We start from the raw sequence: 20763 nt of genomic DNA, 5'->3' as shown, positions 1-20763 counted from the left end.
TAAAACTTGATTTGATAATCTTTATTTATTACTTGATACGCTTATAGAAATGTTATAAACCATTTGCATGCAGTTCAACTTGAAGCGTGGAGGCCAACGTATAGCAACAATGCTCATGTATTTAAGCGACAATGTTGAAGGGGGTGAAACATATTTTCCTTTGGTTAGTTTGTTATGTGAAATTTCTGGTTCATTATCATTCATTTCATGTGACATCAGAAAAAAACCTGCTTTTTAGTGGTGTCAGTTCTAGTGACGTATCTAGATTGCTTTTTTTTATTTTAAATCTTGGATAGTTTTAGGAATTAAATTAGATGACAGAATCCAGAGAATTTTATCTGCTTAAAATCTGTGTTTTGCTAAGAAATAGGGTTGCGTCTCAATTTTCTACTTTCACTAAAACATTGGGTTCTAATTCCTGTAAAATAAACTAATTGCAGTTGCATCATTGTGCTTGTTGGTGTAAATAGATTCAATTTATATTATAAGTTTATAACTGCACCTGAAACTGAGGTTTTTGCAATCATGTCATATTTTTTCTTGGAGTCTATATGCTGCTTATTGTGATTTAAGATGCTCATAATTGTCAAGGATTTCATCCTGGAGTATACATGGTTATTTTGTTATTTGCTTCTATTAACTAGAGTTTCTGTCATTTCATTATATTTTTTTTCTTCTGCTAGGCCCAACGGACACTGTATTCATTTGCAAGTTGATCTTAGCATAAAAGCAGCTGCTTGAAACAAAGAAAAGATAAAAATGTTGCATATTATTGTTTAGTTGGAGTTGTTAGAAACAAGCAATATGTCTTTGATCAATGTCATGCCATAAAATGCTTGAATAGTTGTGATACGGGAATTTTGCATGCTTCTTTTGGGGGCACTTAGATTTAGATACAATCCAGTGGCAAAATAAGCTGTAGAAATCTCATCTCTAGTGGATGGCTTAACTTGTTCACATGGTTCAGTGTGTTGATCCATGGCAGTACTACCATGTGGCATCATCATGCTAGGGCTGAGCCAACATGGAGCATGCCCAGGCATCTTATGGAATTTGTTCATTTTAGCGTAAAATAGATTGTCTCAAGCTTTTACAGTTTGATATACTTGGCATGGATAGGTTTGAACTGTTACCAAGCCAAAAGGCTGGTAATTTAGTACTAAACTTTTTGATGCTATATTGTTTAGAGGCATACTATCATAACATAATACTATTTATTATGCTTGTCAACAGAAAACAGTGTTTAATATTAGACAGTGATAATTGTATGGTGTTATTAATGTGCATGGCATGCCCAACTTAAAAAAAAAAAAAAGCATCTAGGAACCCAAGCTGCGGGAGCTCCCTTAGAAATTGTATTAGATCTACCCTTGTCCTTCAATTTGTGTTTACTGGCCAAATTATACGATTTATCTTGAATCAAGTTGGTTAATTGATGACAACATTGTATCTAGTGCTTCCATTGACTTCTTGTCATTGCTGTTCTGCAATACTTCAATCAGGTACCTCTTTCCAACTTGAAATGCTTCAAGGACTGTAGGTGCTTTTTTGTTGAGATCTCTGAATCTTACATACCTCTTGATTGCCTTTATGTCTAAGGTTTTTAAACCAACTTGATTCCATCAATTGTTTTGTTTCATCTCCATTCACCCAGGAGACCCTTGTGTTCACTAGTGAACAATTTCTTTCTTGTTTGGTGCGCCTTATGGTTTCTATTGGCTGTTCCCTTGCATGCCCAGGATATAACTTTTAGTTTATTATACTTGGGTGATTTCTCTGACTTTTCAAATCAAAATCTCAAATGCCTGCATCTTGCTGGTTGATATATCATTAGTATTATTGACTCCTCTTTTACCCATGTGTTTCTTCAATGGATCTCTTGGTGCCTCTAGTTTTTGCTCCTATTACACTTTTCACCTGCGTGCCTCTTTTTAACCTAGTGGCAACCTATTTCCTCTGTGATGTTGGTCACGAAAACATACTGGATATGGATTTTAGCAAGTTGCAGACAGTTGAATTGTTTTGTTCATTGTCACTATTTCACATCTTAAGGAATGCAATATTTTGGATCATTCTGATAGCTGCAAACCAGGTCTTGCTATTGTTTATCATCATGTGCGTCTTCAGAGCTAGCATTCTTCTTTACCTCCAATCTGATATTTTCAAGAGGCATCAGAATTTATGACATTTCTGGAATCTTATTAATCTTACTTGAAAAACATGGCTATTGAGGATTTTGTAAGGTGTTATTTTAAATCCATAGTTTATATATATCGTAGCAGAGATCATGATTATTGGTTTTATGTTTGTTGATCACATCGTAATGACTTGTACCTAAGTTTATGCCCATGTAAGGCTGAGTTCTGCGAAAATCAAAAATTATCCTAGATTTTGATTTAAAAGGCCTGTTTAGTTTCGCATTAGAAGAACCAAACTTTAGGTCAACCCACAAGTGATTACTCCAAGACATATGTTCTACTACTACTGTATTAGAAGATGAAAATTAAGTGTGATGCCCAGCCCTCAGGCCTCCACCCCCTTGCACGAATCTTAGGACATGAAGAGGAAAAAAAAAAAAAAAGAAGAAAGAAATGTTGAAGACTTCCGACTCCCTCTGTGTGAATGCATTGGAGAGGATTCGGCTTCCTCTTCACCTTATAAATCCCCTTTTCTCTCCTCCAAAGCCATCTACGATGAACATCGGCCTTCTTCCCTCTCCATTCTCTTTGGTTTCTTCTGTTGAAGCCGCGGATGCCCTCTCTGTGCCCATGCCCATTCAAAATCCTCATCGGAGATGTCATCGGAGCTCGAGGTAAGCCCGGCCCTTCTCCCTCTCCTTTTCCTTCTTTTTATGTTATTGCACATGGTTGCCGGTCGTCGGATTCGCCGAAAAAGCCATCAAAGAAGAAGACCCTGTTTTCTCCTGTTTTGACCAATCCCTCTCTTTTTTTCGGCCATCGGTGCCGCTGCACTTGGGGCTACACCCATGGCTCATCACCCCGGCCTTCCACGAGCCTCTAAGGCAAAGCCATGGTTACTGGCGAGCGGCAAATGGCCTAAAAAATGAAGAAAAACTTGTGGATCCCTTGTTTTTCATGATTTTCTCATGATCTTCTTTGTCGGCCGATCCTCGCCATCGGCCGTTCTCTATCCCGTCACCATCGGCCGTTCTCTATCCCGTCACCATCGGCCGTCCGTTGCTGCCACCTGTTGCTGGTCTTCTGGCCAAGAACCACCAGCCCCCATCCGTATTTCTTCCTGTTCGACCAAAGAAAGAAAAAAAAGAAGAGAACTCTCTCTCATTTGTCTCTCTTTCTCTCTCTACTCCCTCTTACTCTCTCTATCTAATCTATGGGTCCCAGTATGGACGTAAGATGATCTTTTTAAAGAGATCCGGATTCGCTTTAATATCCATGTAGTTTGTCGATCCTACTCTGATCTTTATCATATATTTATAGATTTGGTTACCGTTAACCCCCATGGAGTCATCATGACATGATCCTTGATTATTTTGATCATAGATTCTTTTTTTTAAAGAATACGAAGATTCTCTCTTTATTCTCTCTTCACCTACTTTCTCTCTCTAAAAAGACTTATGGATCGTATATTGAGTCATGTCTTTCTTTTCTATGGATCCATGTTGACTCTGACAAAATCTGAAATTGCTTTGATATTTGTATCATATATCAAACCCATGCCAGATGACTAATATTTTTGAAACCCACTATTGATGAACTTTGTTGATCTATTTTTGTCTTGATCTAATCCGTACTCCATAATTTTTTGATCGAATTGCTTAGATTTGATCTTCAGCTCGGAGATCTTGAATTGTTTCGATGCCTAGATAGCCTGTTGGACTAACCATCTGATCAATAGTCTTTTCTTATAATTTAATTCTATCGAATTCATCGAATAAAAAATTAATTATATTTTTAATATTTTAATAGGATTAGTCGATTCTGCGAACAAAGTCTAAAGATCTAAGGCGAACAAGGTAACTGGATCTTACGTTCTTTTTTTATTTTTAAATTTTTATATTTTTCATGTATATGATCTTTTGTTGATGAAATTATATTTTTCATAAAATAAAAATCAGCATATGTGATATGAAAAAGTATGTTTTATTATGATCATTGATTTCATGAATATATTTTATGAAAATAGTATGTTTTTGAAGTATGAATTTTATGATTTTTTCATTTATGTATGTGTATGTTTTGAGAAAAAAAAATAAAAATTTCAAAGACTCGTGTAGCTATGAATGAATTCTTATAGAAAGGTCGACACTTGAAGCTAGTATCCACAATAAACATGGCCCTATCAACGGGTGTAAAGTAAGCACATGAAAGAAGAATTCTGTCAATTAAGAAATATAGTTCTGTCATGGATATAATAACGATCTTAGCACGAATATTTGTAAGCAATCTTTTGAAAACATGACACAAATACTTGATGTTGGTGTAAGATTCTGTACGGCACCAGGACGCTAGAGCAGATGGCGAGATGGGTCTCTCGGGGGCCTGATCTACACAAAAGTTTGGGCCAGAGGTTGCTCCTATAGGGATCCTTTGACGCTTAAGTCAGAATTCTTGTTGAACATATGGATGAGCGTGAGAGATAGAGTAATGACGTATCTTTTTTAGGATCCCTTTAGGGTCTCCTTTTATGGACGGAAGCAGGAGCTTCCATTGGTAAGTTGGTTGGCACAATTCCATCTGGTCGGGGCACAATTTGCACGTAGTGGTGGAACTGTCATTTGGGACTCTCGGGATATAGTGGTTGTGATTGCTTTATCTATTTTGTGATAGCTATCGTCTAGCAGGTTTGAATTTTGAGCTGGTGTGTCAAATTGATATTGACGAGTCGAAGACTGGTCAGTCACGATTAGAAGTCGGATGCTCTGTGCCACCCTCAGATGAAAAAGTCAAGAGCTGGGGGCCTGTTCGATAGTGGAAGGCCAGTCGGTCAGATGTGATTGGTTGAAGATCGTTATCTAGTTAGACTGAGCTAATCATTCGAGTGCGTTAATAACTCTTCAGCCTAGCCTATAGGGATCGGCCAGTGAGAAAATATCGGCAGTCTCGGGTGAGGGTTATTGAGCGCCAGTCGGGGTGGGTCTTCATCTACGATGGGACAGAAGTCAAGGACTAGTTGGTAATAAAGCGACGAAGGTTATGGCCAACGATAGGTCGGTGACGGCTTAGCAGGCGGGGGGACATCTTGGGCCTTGGGCTTCTTCATATCATCGGTCCGTGTGAAATTTTTTCTAACACATCCCCTACTCTCGAGTTTGAGTTTTGATCAGATGAAGAGAGTACGCCTGCCTACCTAAGTTGAAGATATGAAGAGACTTTTCAGTTGATGGGATGTGCACTTTTGGGATGGATGTAAAGCGACACGACTAAACCATCATACTAAATTAAATGAGTGTCGATTTGGAATCTCTTTTGGAGGGCGGCATCGATTTGGCCAACTAGTGGTTGTGGCTAATGAATAGGGAGGCACCACGTACTACAGGTTGTTTGGTAGGAGATGATTCGATATCTCTGGAGATTATCTTCCCTCGATTGTAAATAGAGGAAAAGTCTTTTCTGGCCCTCCGATTGTTTTTAGCCTTTTTCGTTCTTCCTCTTTTTTTCTATTTTCTTTGTCCGGGTTGCTATTGTGCCGGGTTCGTCTTTTTTCAGTTTCGTCTTCATTGTAGTCTCTCGAAAGTGCTTCTGAAGTTATTTTTCTACTGTTTCATTTTTCTATCGTCTATCTGTATTCTCAAGTGGGTTTTATTGATCACCTTTCCTTGTCCATTTGTTTTTCCCTTCTTTTTTTTTTCTAGGCTGCTTTTTTAGCTTCTCCACTTTGATTTAAATGGTGGATTCTGGTGATTCTGTGGGTGATCGATCTTCTTCGATGGTGAATTCTGAAAATCCGATCGAGGAACGGAGCGAGGTTGGGCTTGATGCTTTTGGCTCCATACTAAGCTCGAATGATTTGAGTCGGATACGAATTTGGTACGGAGTCTCCTCGGAGTGCGACTTAGAACTCCCCAGGGTTGGTGATCGGATGAATAATCCATCTCCTGGTTGGCTCGATGTGTATGAAGAAGGACTTTGAGCAGGCTTGAGATTCACTATTCCTCCTCTCATCCTTGACATCTTCCACTCCTATGGCCTTTCCCTCTGTGTGGTTGTCTCGAATTCCTTTAGATTTGTAGTAGGTTTCCTGGTCATCTGCGTTTTGGCCAATATTTGGCCATCTATCTCTCTTTTTCGTTCCTTCTTCACCATCAAGAAGCATCCTTATGCTAAGAATTGATGGTACAACTTTTTTCAGAGAGAGATCTCTCCTTTGATAAAAGGTGCTTCTTCCTCCATTCATGGATGGAAGGAGTGGTTTCTATTTGTTTCGAGCTCCTCAGTAGATGATTGAAACTTACTGAGCTGGGGTCGGCCAGAAGCTTCAGCATTCCAAATTCCAAACTTAGGGACCGAGGAAGAAGATCGTTTTAAGATCCTTAGGAATTTTAAAGTTCCCTCCGTCGATGAGTTGTTGTCTGATGAAGCCCTCTATAATGTGGGGCTTAGTCAAGTCGACCCCAGGGGTGAGTAGTGTAGTTATCTTTCTTTCTTATTTTTTTTCTTTCCTATCTTTGACTGTGCATTGGTAATTATAGAGATGAGGCCCGACGATCTTGCAAAGATCAAGTGGAACCTTCCAAAGAAGAAGGCTTCCGCATCAGAAGGTACCTCCAAAAATCTAAAGGTCACCACAGTCGGTCGAAAAGAAGCTTTGATCGAGCGGGCCTCAACGGTCGAGGCCACCGTTGTGGTAGTGACCCCCGCCTCCTCGGCCCATCTTCGTCGGCTGCGGCCCCCATCCCTACTGCTCAGGTGCAAGCATCTCAGCCATCTGTGGTTCATACTCCGACCCCTCCTGCATTCCCACGTAGAGATGGGGTTCGGCCTTCTCCAGTAGCTAGCCCAAGTAGACTGTCTCCCCTAGAAGATCAGGTTGATCTGAATACTCATCTTTCTTCAATCCCTAAGGATGCGACTTTCGATGATTGGAAGGTCGTTAGAGAGCTGATTGAGAGAACAATCCTTCCCATGGACCTGAGGGGGATTAATAGCATGGAATTTGAAGACCTGCAGTAATATTATGTGACTACCTACATCAGGTGCTTTGCTTGCTATTTTTCTTATTCTTTTATTCCTTTTCTTCTCTTCATCTCTTTCCCTCTTCTTCTACTTCTTTGACATGGCCTTTGTGTAGATGCTCCATTTTTTGGTCATCTTTCTGAACTGTGCACGCAAAGTAGGGATGATGAGGGATCTGCACCAACAGGCTGAGTTTGCCGCTGTAGAGGTGTGTGCGCAAATGGAGGCAGTCAGGGGGGAGGTTGGCGCTTGCAAGAGGCACTGAATAAGGCTAATGCTGATCTTGTTTGGAAGGAGAAGCTACAAGAGGCCACTACCAAAATCGTAGAGATTGAGAAAAGGGCCAAGGATCGGATTGTCGATGTCAAGCAGGAGGTCGAGGGGCGAATTATCGAGGCCCATCGATTAGTAGTGGAGACTTTCAAGGCTTAAGCAGATTTCATGCGGTAGAAGGCTTGGCAGTTAAGAGCTTTAAGGTGTCGGAGGAATTTCATGACGCCAAGATTGTGTTCAGTCAGGAGGCCTTTAATGTGGGGCACGAGACTGGATATGAGAATTGCCGCTGTTGAATTGCTGCTCGGCTCCCTAAGGTTGATCTCTTCTTCTTAGATGAGGATGAGGGAGAAGAGGAAGCTGAGGGGGAGCCCATTCTTCTTGAGTCCACGATCGTCAAAGGATTGCCCGAGAGCGAAAGGGTGGTGGTAGAGGTCTCCTCATCGCTCATCATCGATATTTCAATTTTGAGGATGACTCTTTCAACTGAAGTGCCCTAGGATCCATTAGGAGCTGCACCAAGCTCTCCCGATTTTCAAGACGAGATTGGAAGATGAGATGTCTTATACTTTTTTTTTCTTTTTGTTTCTGTAAAAAGTTTTTATCAATAGAACAAAATTTTACTCCTTTCTAAATTTTATGTTGTTCTTCGTATGTTTGTTCAGTCATGTCAGCATGTCCTTGGTGGCCATATCCCTTCAATTCCTACTGCTGAGTCTTTACTGGTAGCTTCTACTATACGGATTAGGTTCTGCATAAGTGATTTGGAAAAGGAGTAAAATAGAAAAGCCGTTGCCCGGAAGGAGCTGTTGAAGACCAAGAAGGCATTTGGCGAGGATTTGGCGGAAATCACACGATTAAGGTCGGTCATTCATCAGAATGATAAGACGTATTCCACAGAGAAAGCTCGACTGACTGTTGAATCCGTGAGGTTGTTGAGACTTGCCGAGGAAGCCACTTGGGGCAGTGCTGCCAAACAAGTCCGCTTTCGCAACCAGCTCCGCTCGGCTCAGAGGAAGATCTTGGCACTGGAGTTGTAAGAGGCTGCCGCTAAAGAAGCTAGGCGGTGTTTCACCGATCAGGTGGCGTAGCTCCAGAAAGAGTTTCGTATTGTCCGAGAAAAGATCTCTAAACTTAAGTGCTTGGGGAATAAAACCACGGCTGCCAAATATAGGCTGAGGGAAAGTTGGCCAGTGGTCACAAGATCCCAGAGCTTGGTCGGATAAGGGCCAGTTGACCCCACATCTTTGGATGACATAGTTCGACGTATGTTCGACGTGGACTACATGGTTGGCTTTTGGATGTGCAGGAATCGGATTAGGATGGTGTTCTTAGGACTTGATCTTTCCAGCTTCTCGTCTGAAGGCAACATTGAGCCTTCCACCTTTCGGAGGTCTCGCGGTGTGAAGATTTGCGAGCTCGATTTTGATGGTGTAGAGATCCGCGAAGAGGTTTCTGATGAAGTTTTGGAGCTCGGGACTAGTCGTGATCTAATATAACGATTTCTATCGTCGTCCATCCAGGGTGACAACGTTTCTGTAATCACAAAAAAAATTGTAAATACAATAAAAACCATTTATTTTATATTGCATTTTTTTTTGCTCTGCAATGCTAGCTGGCGTCGTCGTTGGACTTCCTTGTTTGGGAGGCTTCACATTCTTGACGAGAAATCTTTGGTGCTTTTCATATCAAACGCTCCATGCATTAACTGTGGTGGTGTTTTGATGTTTCGTAAATCCTAGCGCAATTAAGACGAATATGATATGATTGGGAGATGGTTGTGGGGAATGATGGTTGCTATTTTTTTCAATGGAATAAACTTTGGGAGAATGCTTCAAGCATGTGGGTACGCATCGTGTAGCGGTGTACTGGTTTGCGAAGCATCATTCAGGTTAGCTTTTGAGGTTGAAAAGTTATATCATTTACGATCTAAGAAATAGTCGTACCATTGAAGCTGGTGATTGGAGATTAACGGAGGCGCTCGCACCTATAAAAAGGAGATTGATGGCTAGCGAAAGCTTCACCTTCTATCTTTTCTCTTGTAGTACTTACGAAAATTTTCTATCCCTTCTGCCACCATGATGCCCTATAAGAAATCCATCAAGGAAGTAGTCAAGGAGAGGAGGGCCACCTTCAATAAGGCTCTTTCGTCCAAAAGGGTGAAGAAAGAAGGGCTAGGCTAGTCTACCTCCTCTGGCATGCCGTCTGCCCCTTAGTCGAGCCAAGCTTTTGCTTCCTCCGTGGAGCCCGGGAAGATGCTGCCGTTGTTTGTCAGGGGTGAAAGTACCTTTCTCCACAGTGAGGAACCCTTATGTAGTTCGCGAGTGCTGTATCGAGGAGTTCAGGGCCTCGACGGTATTCGAGAAATCACCACCTCCACCTTTGTTCACGGGTTCGAGGACTATAAGGCCCATCTAGAGCGGATGGTGCTGTAATTGGACCTCAGCGACCTCCTCCCAGGCAACAGTGATGAGTAATTAGGGGCCCTCTCGGATGAGGAATGAACTCCTCATCCCTTTTTTCTTCTCTTTTTTTTTTCTTTTTTTTTGGCAGTGCTTAAAGCATCATTTTTATAAAAACCTCTTAGCAATAATAAAAGATAAATTTATACCTCCTTGCATATTGTCCGTGTGTGAAATTGTCGATCGATAATTATTCTTCCGTAAGATCGATCTAAGGCCGTTTTGTTTAAAACCGATCAAAGACTCAAGGCTTTTTCAGTCTTTAGGGGTTGTGAGTTGATGAGCAGGCAAGAAATCATAATTTTTAAAGAATAAGAATCTTATTAAGGAGTGTTGTATGATTGATTACTGGTAGTACACTCGAAGATTCTTTGGGTTCTATAGTCTGGGGAGTGGAGTTCCATCTAATTGCTTCAGTCGGTAAGTTTTTGGCTTAATGATTTCATCCATTTGATATGGATCCTCCCAGTTCAGAGCTGGTTTGCCATGTTCGTCAGGTTGAGAAACTTTTGCTCTGCATAAAACTAAGTTGCCAACTCTAAAGACTTTATTTCGAACCTTAGAGTTGAAGTACCGAGCAACCTTGTGTTGATAAGCCGTTATTCGAATATTAGCACTTTCTCGAATTTTCTTAAGCAGGTTTAGATATGTGCGTAGCCTTTCTGAGTTGGTCTGCTCGTCGTAGTTCTCAACTCATGCTGATGAGGCCCCAATCTTGATAGGGATCACTACTTCCATCCCAAAGGTCAGGCTAAAAGGAGTTTCTTCTGTCGTAGCTCTCGATATTGTCCGATATGTCTAAAGTACATGGTGAAGTTCATCGGCCCAAGATTCTTTGGCTCTGTCCAATCTTATCTTTAGATCTTGTAAAATGGTCCGATTTGTTACTTCGACTTCTCCATTCGCTTGAGGGTGAGTTACGGAAATAAGATAGTGTGAGATCCCATGCTCTTCACATAACCCTTCAAACTTGGCTTAAGTGAATTGACACTTGTTGTCGGTGATTAGCATTCGAGGTAGGCCAAACTGGCATATAATTGATTTTCAGACAAAATCTATCATTCTTGCTTCTATGATGTGGGCCAGCGGTTCGGTCTTTATCCATTTGGTGAAGTAGTCTACAACGACAAGTAGAAACTTTCGTTGATCTGGGGCTAGCGAAAAAGGCCGAGAATGTCCATTCTCCATTATGCAAAGGGTCAAGATGTGCAAATGGGGGTGATCGGCATGGCGGCCAGTCGTTGTATGATTGAATTTCTCTGGCACTTATCACACCGCATAATACAGTTCTTGAAGTCCCTTTGTATAGTCAGTCAATAATAACCCTACCGAAGAAGCTTGTAGGCTAGTGCTCTCTTTTCGATATGACTTCCACAAATGCCTTCATGCATCTCTCTCAATGCATAGTCGGTTTCAAATGGTCGTAGGCATTTGAGAAGAGACAGTGAATAGAATGTCTTATAGAACTTCCCTTTATGAAGGAGATATTTGGACGATTGATATTTTATCTTTCGATCTTCCTTTCAGTCCATAGATAGCATCCCGTCTTTAAGATAATTGACTAGTGGATCAATCCAGGAGGGTTCCTCGTCGATTTACATCATGGTTGTCAGTCCCTCAATGCTCGATTTGCCTATTACTTTGAAGAAAGTCTTTTTAGATAACTTGGATGGTGTCAACATTGCTAGCTTAGACAAAAGTCAATACGAGAATTCTTTGATCTGGATATCTGCTGGATTTCGAATTTGTTCAATATGGACGTCAGGTCTTTAATCTTTTTGAGATATTTTATCATGTTCTCTCTATGGGCCTGATAATTGTCGTGAATGTGTCCGACGACTAGTTGGGAGTCGCTGCACGCCTTCAGGTCTCGTATGCCCAACTCTTTGGCTATTCGGAGCCCTGCGGCTAAAGCTTCATATTCGGTTTCATTATTTGTTGCAGAAAACTCGAAGCGCAAGGCATACTCAACTATTGTCCTCTCCGAATCTGAGAGGATCAATCCTGCTCTGGATCCTGTAGAGTTGGATGAGCTATCCACATACATCATCCAGAAATCGGTATTAGCTTCTGAAGGGCCTTCATCTATCGGCACATGGGGCTCGGCTTCTTTCTACTCACTTGGCTCATCCGGAATGGTGCATTCAGTCACGAAGTTAGTCAAGATTTGAGTTTTAATGGATGGTCGAGGTCGGAACTGAATGTCAAACTTAGAAAGCTCAATTGCCCATTTTGCGATACGTCTTAATGTGTCTGGTTGATGGATGTTCTTTATAGATTGGTCCGTCAGATGAATGATAGTGTGAGCTTGGAAGTAAGGTCCGAGCTTTCGAATTGCAATAAGGAGAGTGTAAGCCAATTTCTCCAGCTTTGAATATCGGGTCTCTGCATCCCTCAGGATTCGACTGATGTAGTAGATTGGTTTTTGAATTTTACTTCGTTCTTGGACTAGCACTCTACTTATTGTGGCGGGCGAAACCGCAAGGTATAAGAATAATTCTTCGTCAGGATCAAGCTTGCTGAGCAGTGAGGCGGAATCAAGGTAGTCCTTGAGATCTATAAAGGCTTTCTAGCACTCTTTGGTCCACTGGAAGTTCTTTCGCTGCTTCAGAATTTAGAAGAAAGGCAGGCATCATTCAGTCGATCTCGAGATGAGTCGGTTCAGAGCGGAGATCTTTCCTATGAGGCACTGTACCTCTTTGATTCTCCTTGGAGGAGCCATCTCTTGCACGGTCCTGATCTTCATTAGATTGATCTCTATTTCTCGGTTGAAGATCATAAAGCCTAGGAATTTCTCTGAAGTCACTCTGAAGGCATACTCAGCTAGGTTCAGCTTCATCTTGTACTTTTATAGAATAGCGAAGGTTTCTTCGAGGTTATCAATATGGGTCCTCGCAGACTTATTTTTGATGAGCATATCGTTTACGTATATCTTCATATTTTGTTTGATTTGATCTTTGAACACTTTATTTACGAGGTGCTAATAAGTTGCACCTATATTTTTTAGACCAAAGGGCATGACCGTATAACAAAAATATCTTGGTCAATAATAAAAGCTATTTTCTCCTCAACTTCAGACACCATCCGGATTGGTTATAATCGGAGAAGGTATCCATGAATGATAGGAGGTTATGGCTTGATGTGGCGTCGACCAGTTGATCAATCCTCAGCATGGAGTAGCTGTCCTTTAGATAGATTTTGTTCAAATCGATGAAGTCGATACAGATTCGTCATTTTTCGTTCGCTTTCTTTACCATGACCGCATTCACAATCCACTCTGGATAAGTTGTTTCTTTGATGAAGCCTATCTGGAGTAATTTGTCTACCTCTTCGGCTATCGCTTTCTACCGTTCAGGCATGAAACTCTGCTTCTTTTGCTTGAAGGAGCGGTGATTCGGCTCACATTCAGTCGGTGCACCATTATCGAGGGATCAATTTTCAACATATCCGCTGGCGTCTAGGTGAAGACGTCCGTGTTTTTCTGCAAAAAGGTCATCTAGTCCTTTGTTACTTGATCCAGATTTGACCCGATTTGGACTGTGTGCTCTTAGTTTCCATCTACCAAGGAGATTGAGATGAGGTCCTCGATTGGTTCTCCCTGCTCGGCTAGCTCATCGCGGGTGTCCAACCCTTCAACTGAGTACGGTTTGGCAGCCTTGGCTCCTTGAAGAGCGATATTATAGCAGTGACGTGCCAAGTCTTGATCTCCACGGACCTCTCCGACTCCACGTATTGTTGGAAATTTCATCTACAGGTGGTATGTGGACACAATGGCTTGGAGTACATTCAAGTCGGGTCGATCGAGGATAGCATTATAAGTTGAGGGCATTCGGACGATCAGAAAATCAACTTGGGTGATGGATTGGAGAGGGATTCGGTTAGTTTTCACAAATAGCATGATGACTCCTATGGGGATGGCATCCTTGATAAATCCAACAAGTGGGGAGTCTATCTTCCCCAGCCGATTAGCAGGTATTCTCATATTTAAGAAGGTATCATAAAATAAGATGTCAACAGAGCTTCCATTATCAATAAAGACATGACGTACATAGTTTTCAATATTTGGAGTTACAATCTCCGCATCGTTATGCAGGAATTGAATGTTTTGAGCATCATTCTCGATAAAAGATATAGGCTCTTTAGTTCTCCATCTTTTCGCCACTTTTTCATCTCCGTCGAGCCCTTCACTCGATGTCCTCTAGTAATGGTGTTTATTATGCTGACTTGGGGTCGATCTTCCTGCGGCTCAGCCCGTTGTGGTTGCTCTGCTAGCTGAGGAGATATCCGTTGGTCTTCTCGCTGCTCCCTCCATTGGATAAACCAATCGAGACAGTCGCATCTGATAAAATCCTCGATCTCATCCTGGAGTTGAATACACTCCTTCGTATTATGACTATGGTCTCAGCGGTACAAGCAGTACTTATTAGGATCCTTTGAGTAGGGGGTGTCTGTAGCTTCTTCACCTCCGGGAGCTGCCTTCTGATCTCCATTAGTATCCGAGTCTTTGGAGCATTTAGTGGGGTATAATTATTATACCTCCTTGGTGGTGAGGCACGTCGATCCTTTCTTTGTGGGCTCCTGGGTCGATGGTTTCGAGGGGTATTCCATTCCTTTGCTTCCGAGATGGGGACCTGGAGTGTTGTCGGATTCTCTCTCATCTTGGTGACTGCTCCTTATTCTGCTTTTCTCCCATGATGGAACTAGTGGGGGCTTCATCCTTGGCAAAGACCTCATCCATGCGGATGTATTTCTCCATCCGGACTAGTATGTCGGGGAAGTCCCGAAGATAGGTCTTCACCAATGACCTCTTGAGGTCATTCTTCAGAAGTCCACTCATCATTGTGAACATCACGATTGATTGATCCAAGTCACGAACCTCAAGAGTGGTCGTGTTAAAATGGCTAACAAAAGACCGAATCAACTCATCCTTCTACTTGACATGAAGGTACTCAGACCGCTTATGTTAGCATTGACTACTGACAAAATGGCCGATGAAGGATCAACTAAGCTGCTCAAAATAATGGACTGAGGCTGGCTTCAGATTAGAATATCAATGTCGAGCCATCCCTTTTAGAGTAGAGAAAAAAGCTTGACAAAGGATGGCATTGGTGGCTCCATGGAGGAACATCACTGTCTTGAAGCTCTCGAGGTGATCGATGGGGTCTGCCGTTTTTCAATTGTCTTGAAGTGTCGAGGGAGTGACTCCTACATAATCTTCAAATTAAAAGACGGGTCATTATTGAACTCATTATAAGGTGCCGAGGAAGTATTGCAGATCGCCTTAATCTGTTGATCAATCTTTCGAAGCCGTCGCTCGAGTACAGCATCTCGGGCGATGCAGGCCTTAGAGTGTTGGGGAGATCGTCGATCAGGGGTTGAGTCATGTCTAGATCGGAGGCTACGGTGCCGTCGGTGGAAGTACAAGAGCGGCCCGGATCATTTGAACAGCGGTCGTCATATTTTGAACTTGCTGAAAGAGCAGGTTGAATTGATATGCCGTCACCACTACAGGCTGAGGCCGAGGAGTTTCTGCCAACGGTGGCTGCACTCGGTTGTTAGTCTGGCTCTCCAACGATCGAGGGGCGGTGGTGTTGGTACGACGGGATGAAGCTTTTTTAGACGGCATTGTTGTATTGCTCTTGATCTACGCTCCTTCGAATAAGGACTGACTCTTCCTTTAGTGCCAATTTGTTGGTGCAAGATTTCATACAGCGTTGGGATGCTGGAGCGGATGGCGAGATGGGTCTCCTAGGAGCGTGACCTATACAAAAGTTCGAACCAGAGGTTGCTCTGACGGGGATCCTCTGACGCTCAGTCAGAATTGTCATTCAACAGATGGAGTATGAGAGATAGAGTAATAACGTACCTTTTTCAGAGTCTCCTTTGGGTCTCCTTTTATGGATGGAGGCAGGAGTTTCTGTTGGTAAGTCGGTTGGCACGATCTTGTTCGATTGGGATGCAATTTACATGTAGTGGTAGAATTATCATTCGGGACTCGTGGGATATGGTGGTTGTGATTGCTCTATCCATTTTGTAATATAGCTGTCGTCTAACAGGCATTGAATTTTGAGCTGGTGTGTCAAATTGATATTGGCGAGTCGAAGATTGGAGGGTCATGATTAGAAGTCGGATGCTCTGTGCCGCCCTCAGATGGGGAAGTCAAGAGCTGGAGGCCCGTTCGGCAGTGGAAGGCTGATCGGTCGGATGTGATCGATTGAAGACTGTTATCCGATCAGATTGAGCTAATCATTCGAGCGCATCAATGACTCTTCATCCTAGCCTATAGAGATAGGCCAGCGAGAAAATATCGACGGTCCGGAGTGAGGGTTATCGAGTGCCATTTGGTGGGTCTTCATCTGCCTAGGCTGCGGAGCGCCGACGGGACAGTTGTCGAGGACTAGTCGGTGACAAAGCGACGAAGGTTATGGCCGGCAATAGGTCGGCAAGGGCTTAGCAGGCAGGCTTTTCAAGCTTGGACATCTTGGGCCTTGGGCTTCTTCATATCATCGATCCATGCAAAATTTCTCCCAACATCTGACAAGAATGATTTATGAATCATGTTTCCGAAATGTTCATAAATTTATGCATGCATGATTATCTTTATGACTTATTTTATTATATGCTTTATGTAGTGCTTAATTTTTATAATATCTGTTATTTTCTAACTGTTGTATTATTATGAAAAAATTTATGCTTGATCCGTTAAGTATAGATTCTACTTATTGAGCTAGTATAGCTCATATTTTTTTTTTATTTTTTTTTATCGAGGAATAAGGTTAGGATCGTAAAGGATTTAGGCTTGGAGATTTGCATAGTAAGTTTGAAAATTTTATAGTTAAAATTTAGTTATTTGATGATCATGGACTTGTAGTTATTTATTGATGAGTTTTGAGATATGAATTTTGATATTTGATATTGGATTTACATGCTCTAAATCAATATTGGTTTAATTATTTGATGAATTATAGAATAGAACCTCTTATTATATTTTATTTATGTTGGATTTCAGTTGATTATGATTGATAGGCTTTGTGTTACCGAGGGTTGCATCCTTTGATGGCATGGCTATGTTATATTCCGGATTTGGGTCGTGACATTAAGATCCTCGTAAAACCAAAAATCACATTTTGGTTTTGGCCTCTTGGGTGCTAAAGTTGTACTTCCAGGGATTTGTAGCTGTATTTAAGTGAGCCCCATCTAGACTTGACCTAACCCAATATGATTCAACTTGATCCAATTCAATCTAGCTAGCATAGGCTAGTTCAGTCCAGTTTAACTTTACCCTCCTTGGGTAAACCTAATTAGATCAAAATAGACCTAAATGTGGCAATCCCAACCAATCTAGTTAGACCCATGTTAACTCCAGCCATCCAGACTTCAGAAAACATAACTTCTTATATGAACATACAAGGATGCTAAATGTAAAATTTTATTTTAATGTCTTACTAAATAGAAGTGATGGAATTACGGTTCACTAATGTTCAGTATTATAGTGTTTCTGGTTTCTAGAAAGAAATATGTTTGCTTCTTGGCTATCCTTATTATTGATCTTAGTTTTGGCTTTAAAAATGTTTAAACACTAATTCTTATCCTCGGGTTCATCTTGATTATGGTATCGTTTATGATAAGAGACTAAAAAAAATTGTACAAATGCTTTTATGGTGAATTTATAGTAAACACTTGATGCTTGAGCCTTTTTAATCAATACTGGTAGCTTGAGATATGGCTTATCATAATTTTCCTCTTCTACCCACTTTGCTAATTGATCTGTTCATTGTCCTTCATAACCAGGCAGGAAATGGTGAATGCAATTGTGGAGGAAAGATGATGAAGGGGTTGTGTGTCAAACCTGTTAAAGGAGATGCGGTTCTCTTTTGGAGCATGGTTTGTCTTCTATCCTATGCTAATGCTGTCCATATGCTTCAATGAAGTTTTTGCTTCTTCCCAAGTGAATGGATTTCTTTTTCATTACTATTTAATAGGCTTTAGAAGAGTGGATTGTGTTTATAGTTCTTTGTTACCATTACACAAGGTTGGTTATTGCTCTTTTCAGGGTCTAAATGGAGAGTCCGATCCAAATAGTATTCATGGAGGATGTGCAGTTTTGAAAGGAGAGAAGTGGTCAGCTACAAAATGGATGAGGCAAAGAACTAGCTATTGATAATTTTCTCCCATACAACTTCCAATTTTCTTGCACATAATAGACTAGATATAAAAACTGGTCAATATTATGGTGACACGTATACCTCTCTTTTGTTGTAAGACCATACTAAATATAGCAAGAACCTTTTGCAGTACAGAGAATTTGCATTCAGAAAGATCTTTGGTTACATGAAGTGGTTTAAAGAGCTTGTGGTAGTTAGCTTGGATATCTCACCAAGGTAACTGGATATTGAAAGTATGCAGAAAAAGGATGCATGTATCACCAATGTTGGATTGGAAATTTTCAATTCTACTGCCCTTGTATCACGTGAGTAAACCAGTAACTTTAAAGGAAATTTCCTCTCAATTTGGATAAGGATAGATGCTTGTGCATTTAAACCTGTTGGTAATCTGAAATGTTTTTAATATTCTACTTGATCTGGCTTCTCTATGTTAGAAATTGATTGTTTCTTGCATGTAATTCAAAAACTTTTTGATCAAACACGTAGCAGAACATATTTAGATTAAATTTTTTAATCTAACGTGTGTCAGATCAGATCTGAAAACTATCTAAGCACGGATCATATGACATAATAAAGTATGCATAATCTGAAATTTAAAATCATAGATCGTATCTATGCTGTAGATCACATCTATGATGAAATTGAGATTAGATCTCAATATCTAAGCATGGGTTGATCTACATCGTAGTTGATAGTTGATGATCGTAGATTTGAAGGTTCTTCTAGTCGCATAGATGTCCGGCTTCCATAGGTATTCACATGAAGCTTCGATCTCATCAGAGATCCGACAATCTTCGAAGGTGTTAGTTTTTTTTGCAGAGATTTACTCTTGATGGCTGATTGATCTTTTTTAGATCTCTCGAACTCCAAAGAAGAAGGCCTTTTAGGAGGAAGAAGAGTTGGAGGAAGAAGGTGAAGATGAGAAACAATTTTTTCTCATTTCTCTCTTCCCAAAATCAGTGCCTAGATCTAGAAACCTTAGACCTTTCCTCACGCCAAGACGGATGCTGCCCACCCCTTGAACCCATGCCCTAAGTTGTTTCACGCTAAGAAATAATGCACACAGTGATTTTAGATTAGTTTCAATGCCAAATGGAGGGTCCTTTTATGGTAGGCATCCAATAGAGTTTGGATGAAACCAAACTCTATCAAAACAAGGGATTAAGATTTATCATGTTTTAAGTTGAATTTAAAATAATTTTGAATTCAAACTCAAATCAGATTTAAACCAAATCTAGACATGGAATAGTGGGGGCGACAACACTTCAGATTGGCATGGAAAAACTCATGCAAAAAATAAATCAGCATTGAGAATATATGCGGCATGGAGAAGGGTGGTGCAAGGGAAGGAGTCCAATATGATTTGGACTCTTGCTGATTCTATTTGATCCAATTGAAATTCTATTTGGTTAGAACCAATTTAAATAAATGAATCTAATCCAATTGGCATCTAATTTTTTCAATTAAATTTTAATCCAATTAGAAATTAATTGAGTTCAAGTTCTGATCAAATTAGAAATTAATCTCTCTTACAATCGTGCTAAATCCAATTCAAGTCAAATTGAATTCTATTTAATTAGATTTGATTCGAACCTCATTGCTCCATCAAATTGAGTCAATTAGTAATCTAATTATTAATTAATCTTTCTATAATTTACTAACTCTTAGCGAATTACTTCATTACAATTTTTGCATAAGGTTAATCATTAATCATATTGATGATTATATCCTTTAATGATTCATAATTATTGGTCAACTATCTGATCAGATGAAAATCTTTTTTTGTGTGACCCCATAGATTTTATTCTGTCTGGTAGTAAGATATACTGTGATCTCCATCACAATATCATCGAAACTCTTTTCGATGGGTTGGAACAATTTCAACTTTGTCCTTCGAGGATCATCGATCATCAAGATAACGCTCGATGAGTCTCTCAATCTACCAGTGATACCTAATAGTATATAGTGGTAATCTAGTAGAATGAAAGTATTGAATCTCTAGATGCAGTTACTGTATAATTTAGTCTTTCTATCGTGAGTTTTGACTTCATAAAGGTCACGGAGAACTCGTCAAACTAAAATGTCAGTCATATGTTAGATTGGCTCGATTCGAGATCATTTGCGCATTCCGTAGAACTTCTTTTCAGTATTCATACTTGCTTCGGTTGAAGACTTTCTGAACTCAATCTCATGAATCGTATAGGACTTCTCCATTTTCTATCAAGATCGATAGATTCATCTAGGTGCATTCTATTCCTAATAGTGAATCTGAACCCACTGAAGCCAACATATACCGTAAGGACCCAAATGACAAAGGGTCCAAGTTTATGTGCAATCAAATTCGATAGCCTCACTACGAATAGCTAATGCATCGCAGGTTAAAGGATCATTCACAATACTGCAACATCGAGCAAACCACTGATGAGTGAGTAGTCATCCAAGTGATTTTCGATGTTAGTTATGCTCAGTGCAAGTTGCTCTCTAACAATTATCTGCAGTCTCATCTTAATATCTCCACACTACAGACTCAAAACTCATCTGTCTGAAAGTGAGGTGATTCGTGCATCGATCTAACTGGATCGATCATTGTCCTCCATGATGATCCTACGATCGGGAGCATTTAGAAATTAACTACTAATAATGTATGTCTTAAATTCTCAACACCTTGAGAATATACAAAATCATCTGTTAATTTTTAGAATAAATCAT

The 20763-nt window shown here is 40.6% G+C and overlaps 1 protein-coding gene across 1 annotated transcript in view; it reads left to right on the top strand.

The window, feature by feature from the left end:
* The window catches only part of LOC105035164 (prolyl 4-hydroxylase 1), a 112933-nt gene extending 94535 nt beyond the window's left edge, over positions 1-18398 (top strand). The window contains exons 9-11 of the mRNA XM_010910612.4: positions 74-163; positions 17681-17773; positions 17943-18398. Of these exons, the coding sequence (XP_010908914.1) occupies positions 74-163; positions 17681-17773; positions 17943-18050 (291 nt within the window). The 3' untranslated portion in view covers positions 18051-18398. The remainder of the gene's footprint in view (positions 1-73; positions 164-17680; positions 17774-17942) is intronic.
* The last annotated feature ends 2365 nt before the right edge of the window (positions 18399-20763 follow it).

Source organism: Elaeis guineensis, chromosome 9 (assembly GCF_000442705.2).
Source record: "Elaeis guineensis isolate ETL-2024a chromosome 9, EG11, whole genome shotgun sequence".
Lineage (NCBI taxonomy): Eukaryota > Viridiplantae > Streptophyta > Magnoliopsida > Arecales > Arecaceae > Elaeis > Elaeis guineensis.
Note: the sequence above shows the minus strand (reverse complement) of the source record. Positions and strands in the feature narration are given on the sequence as shown.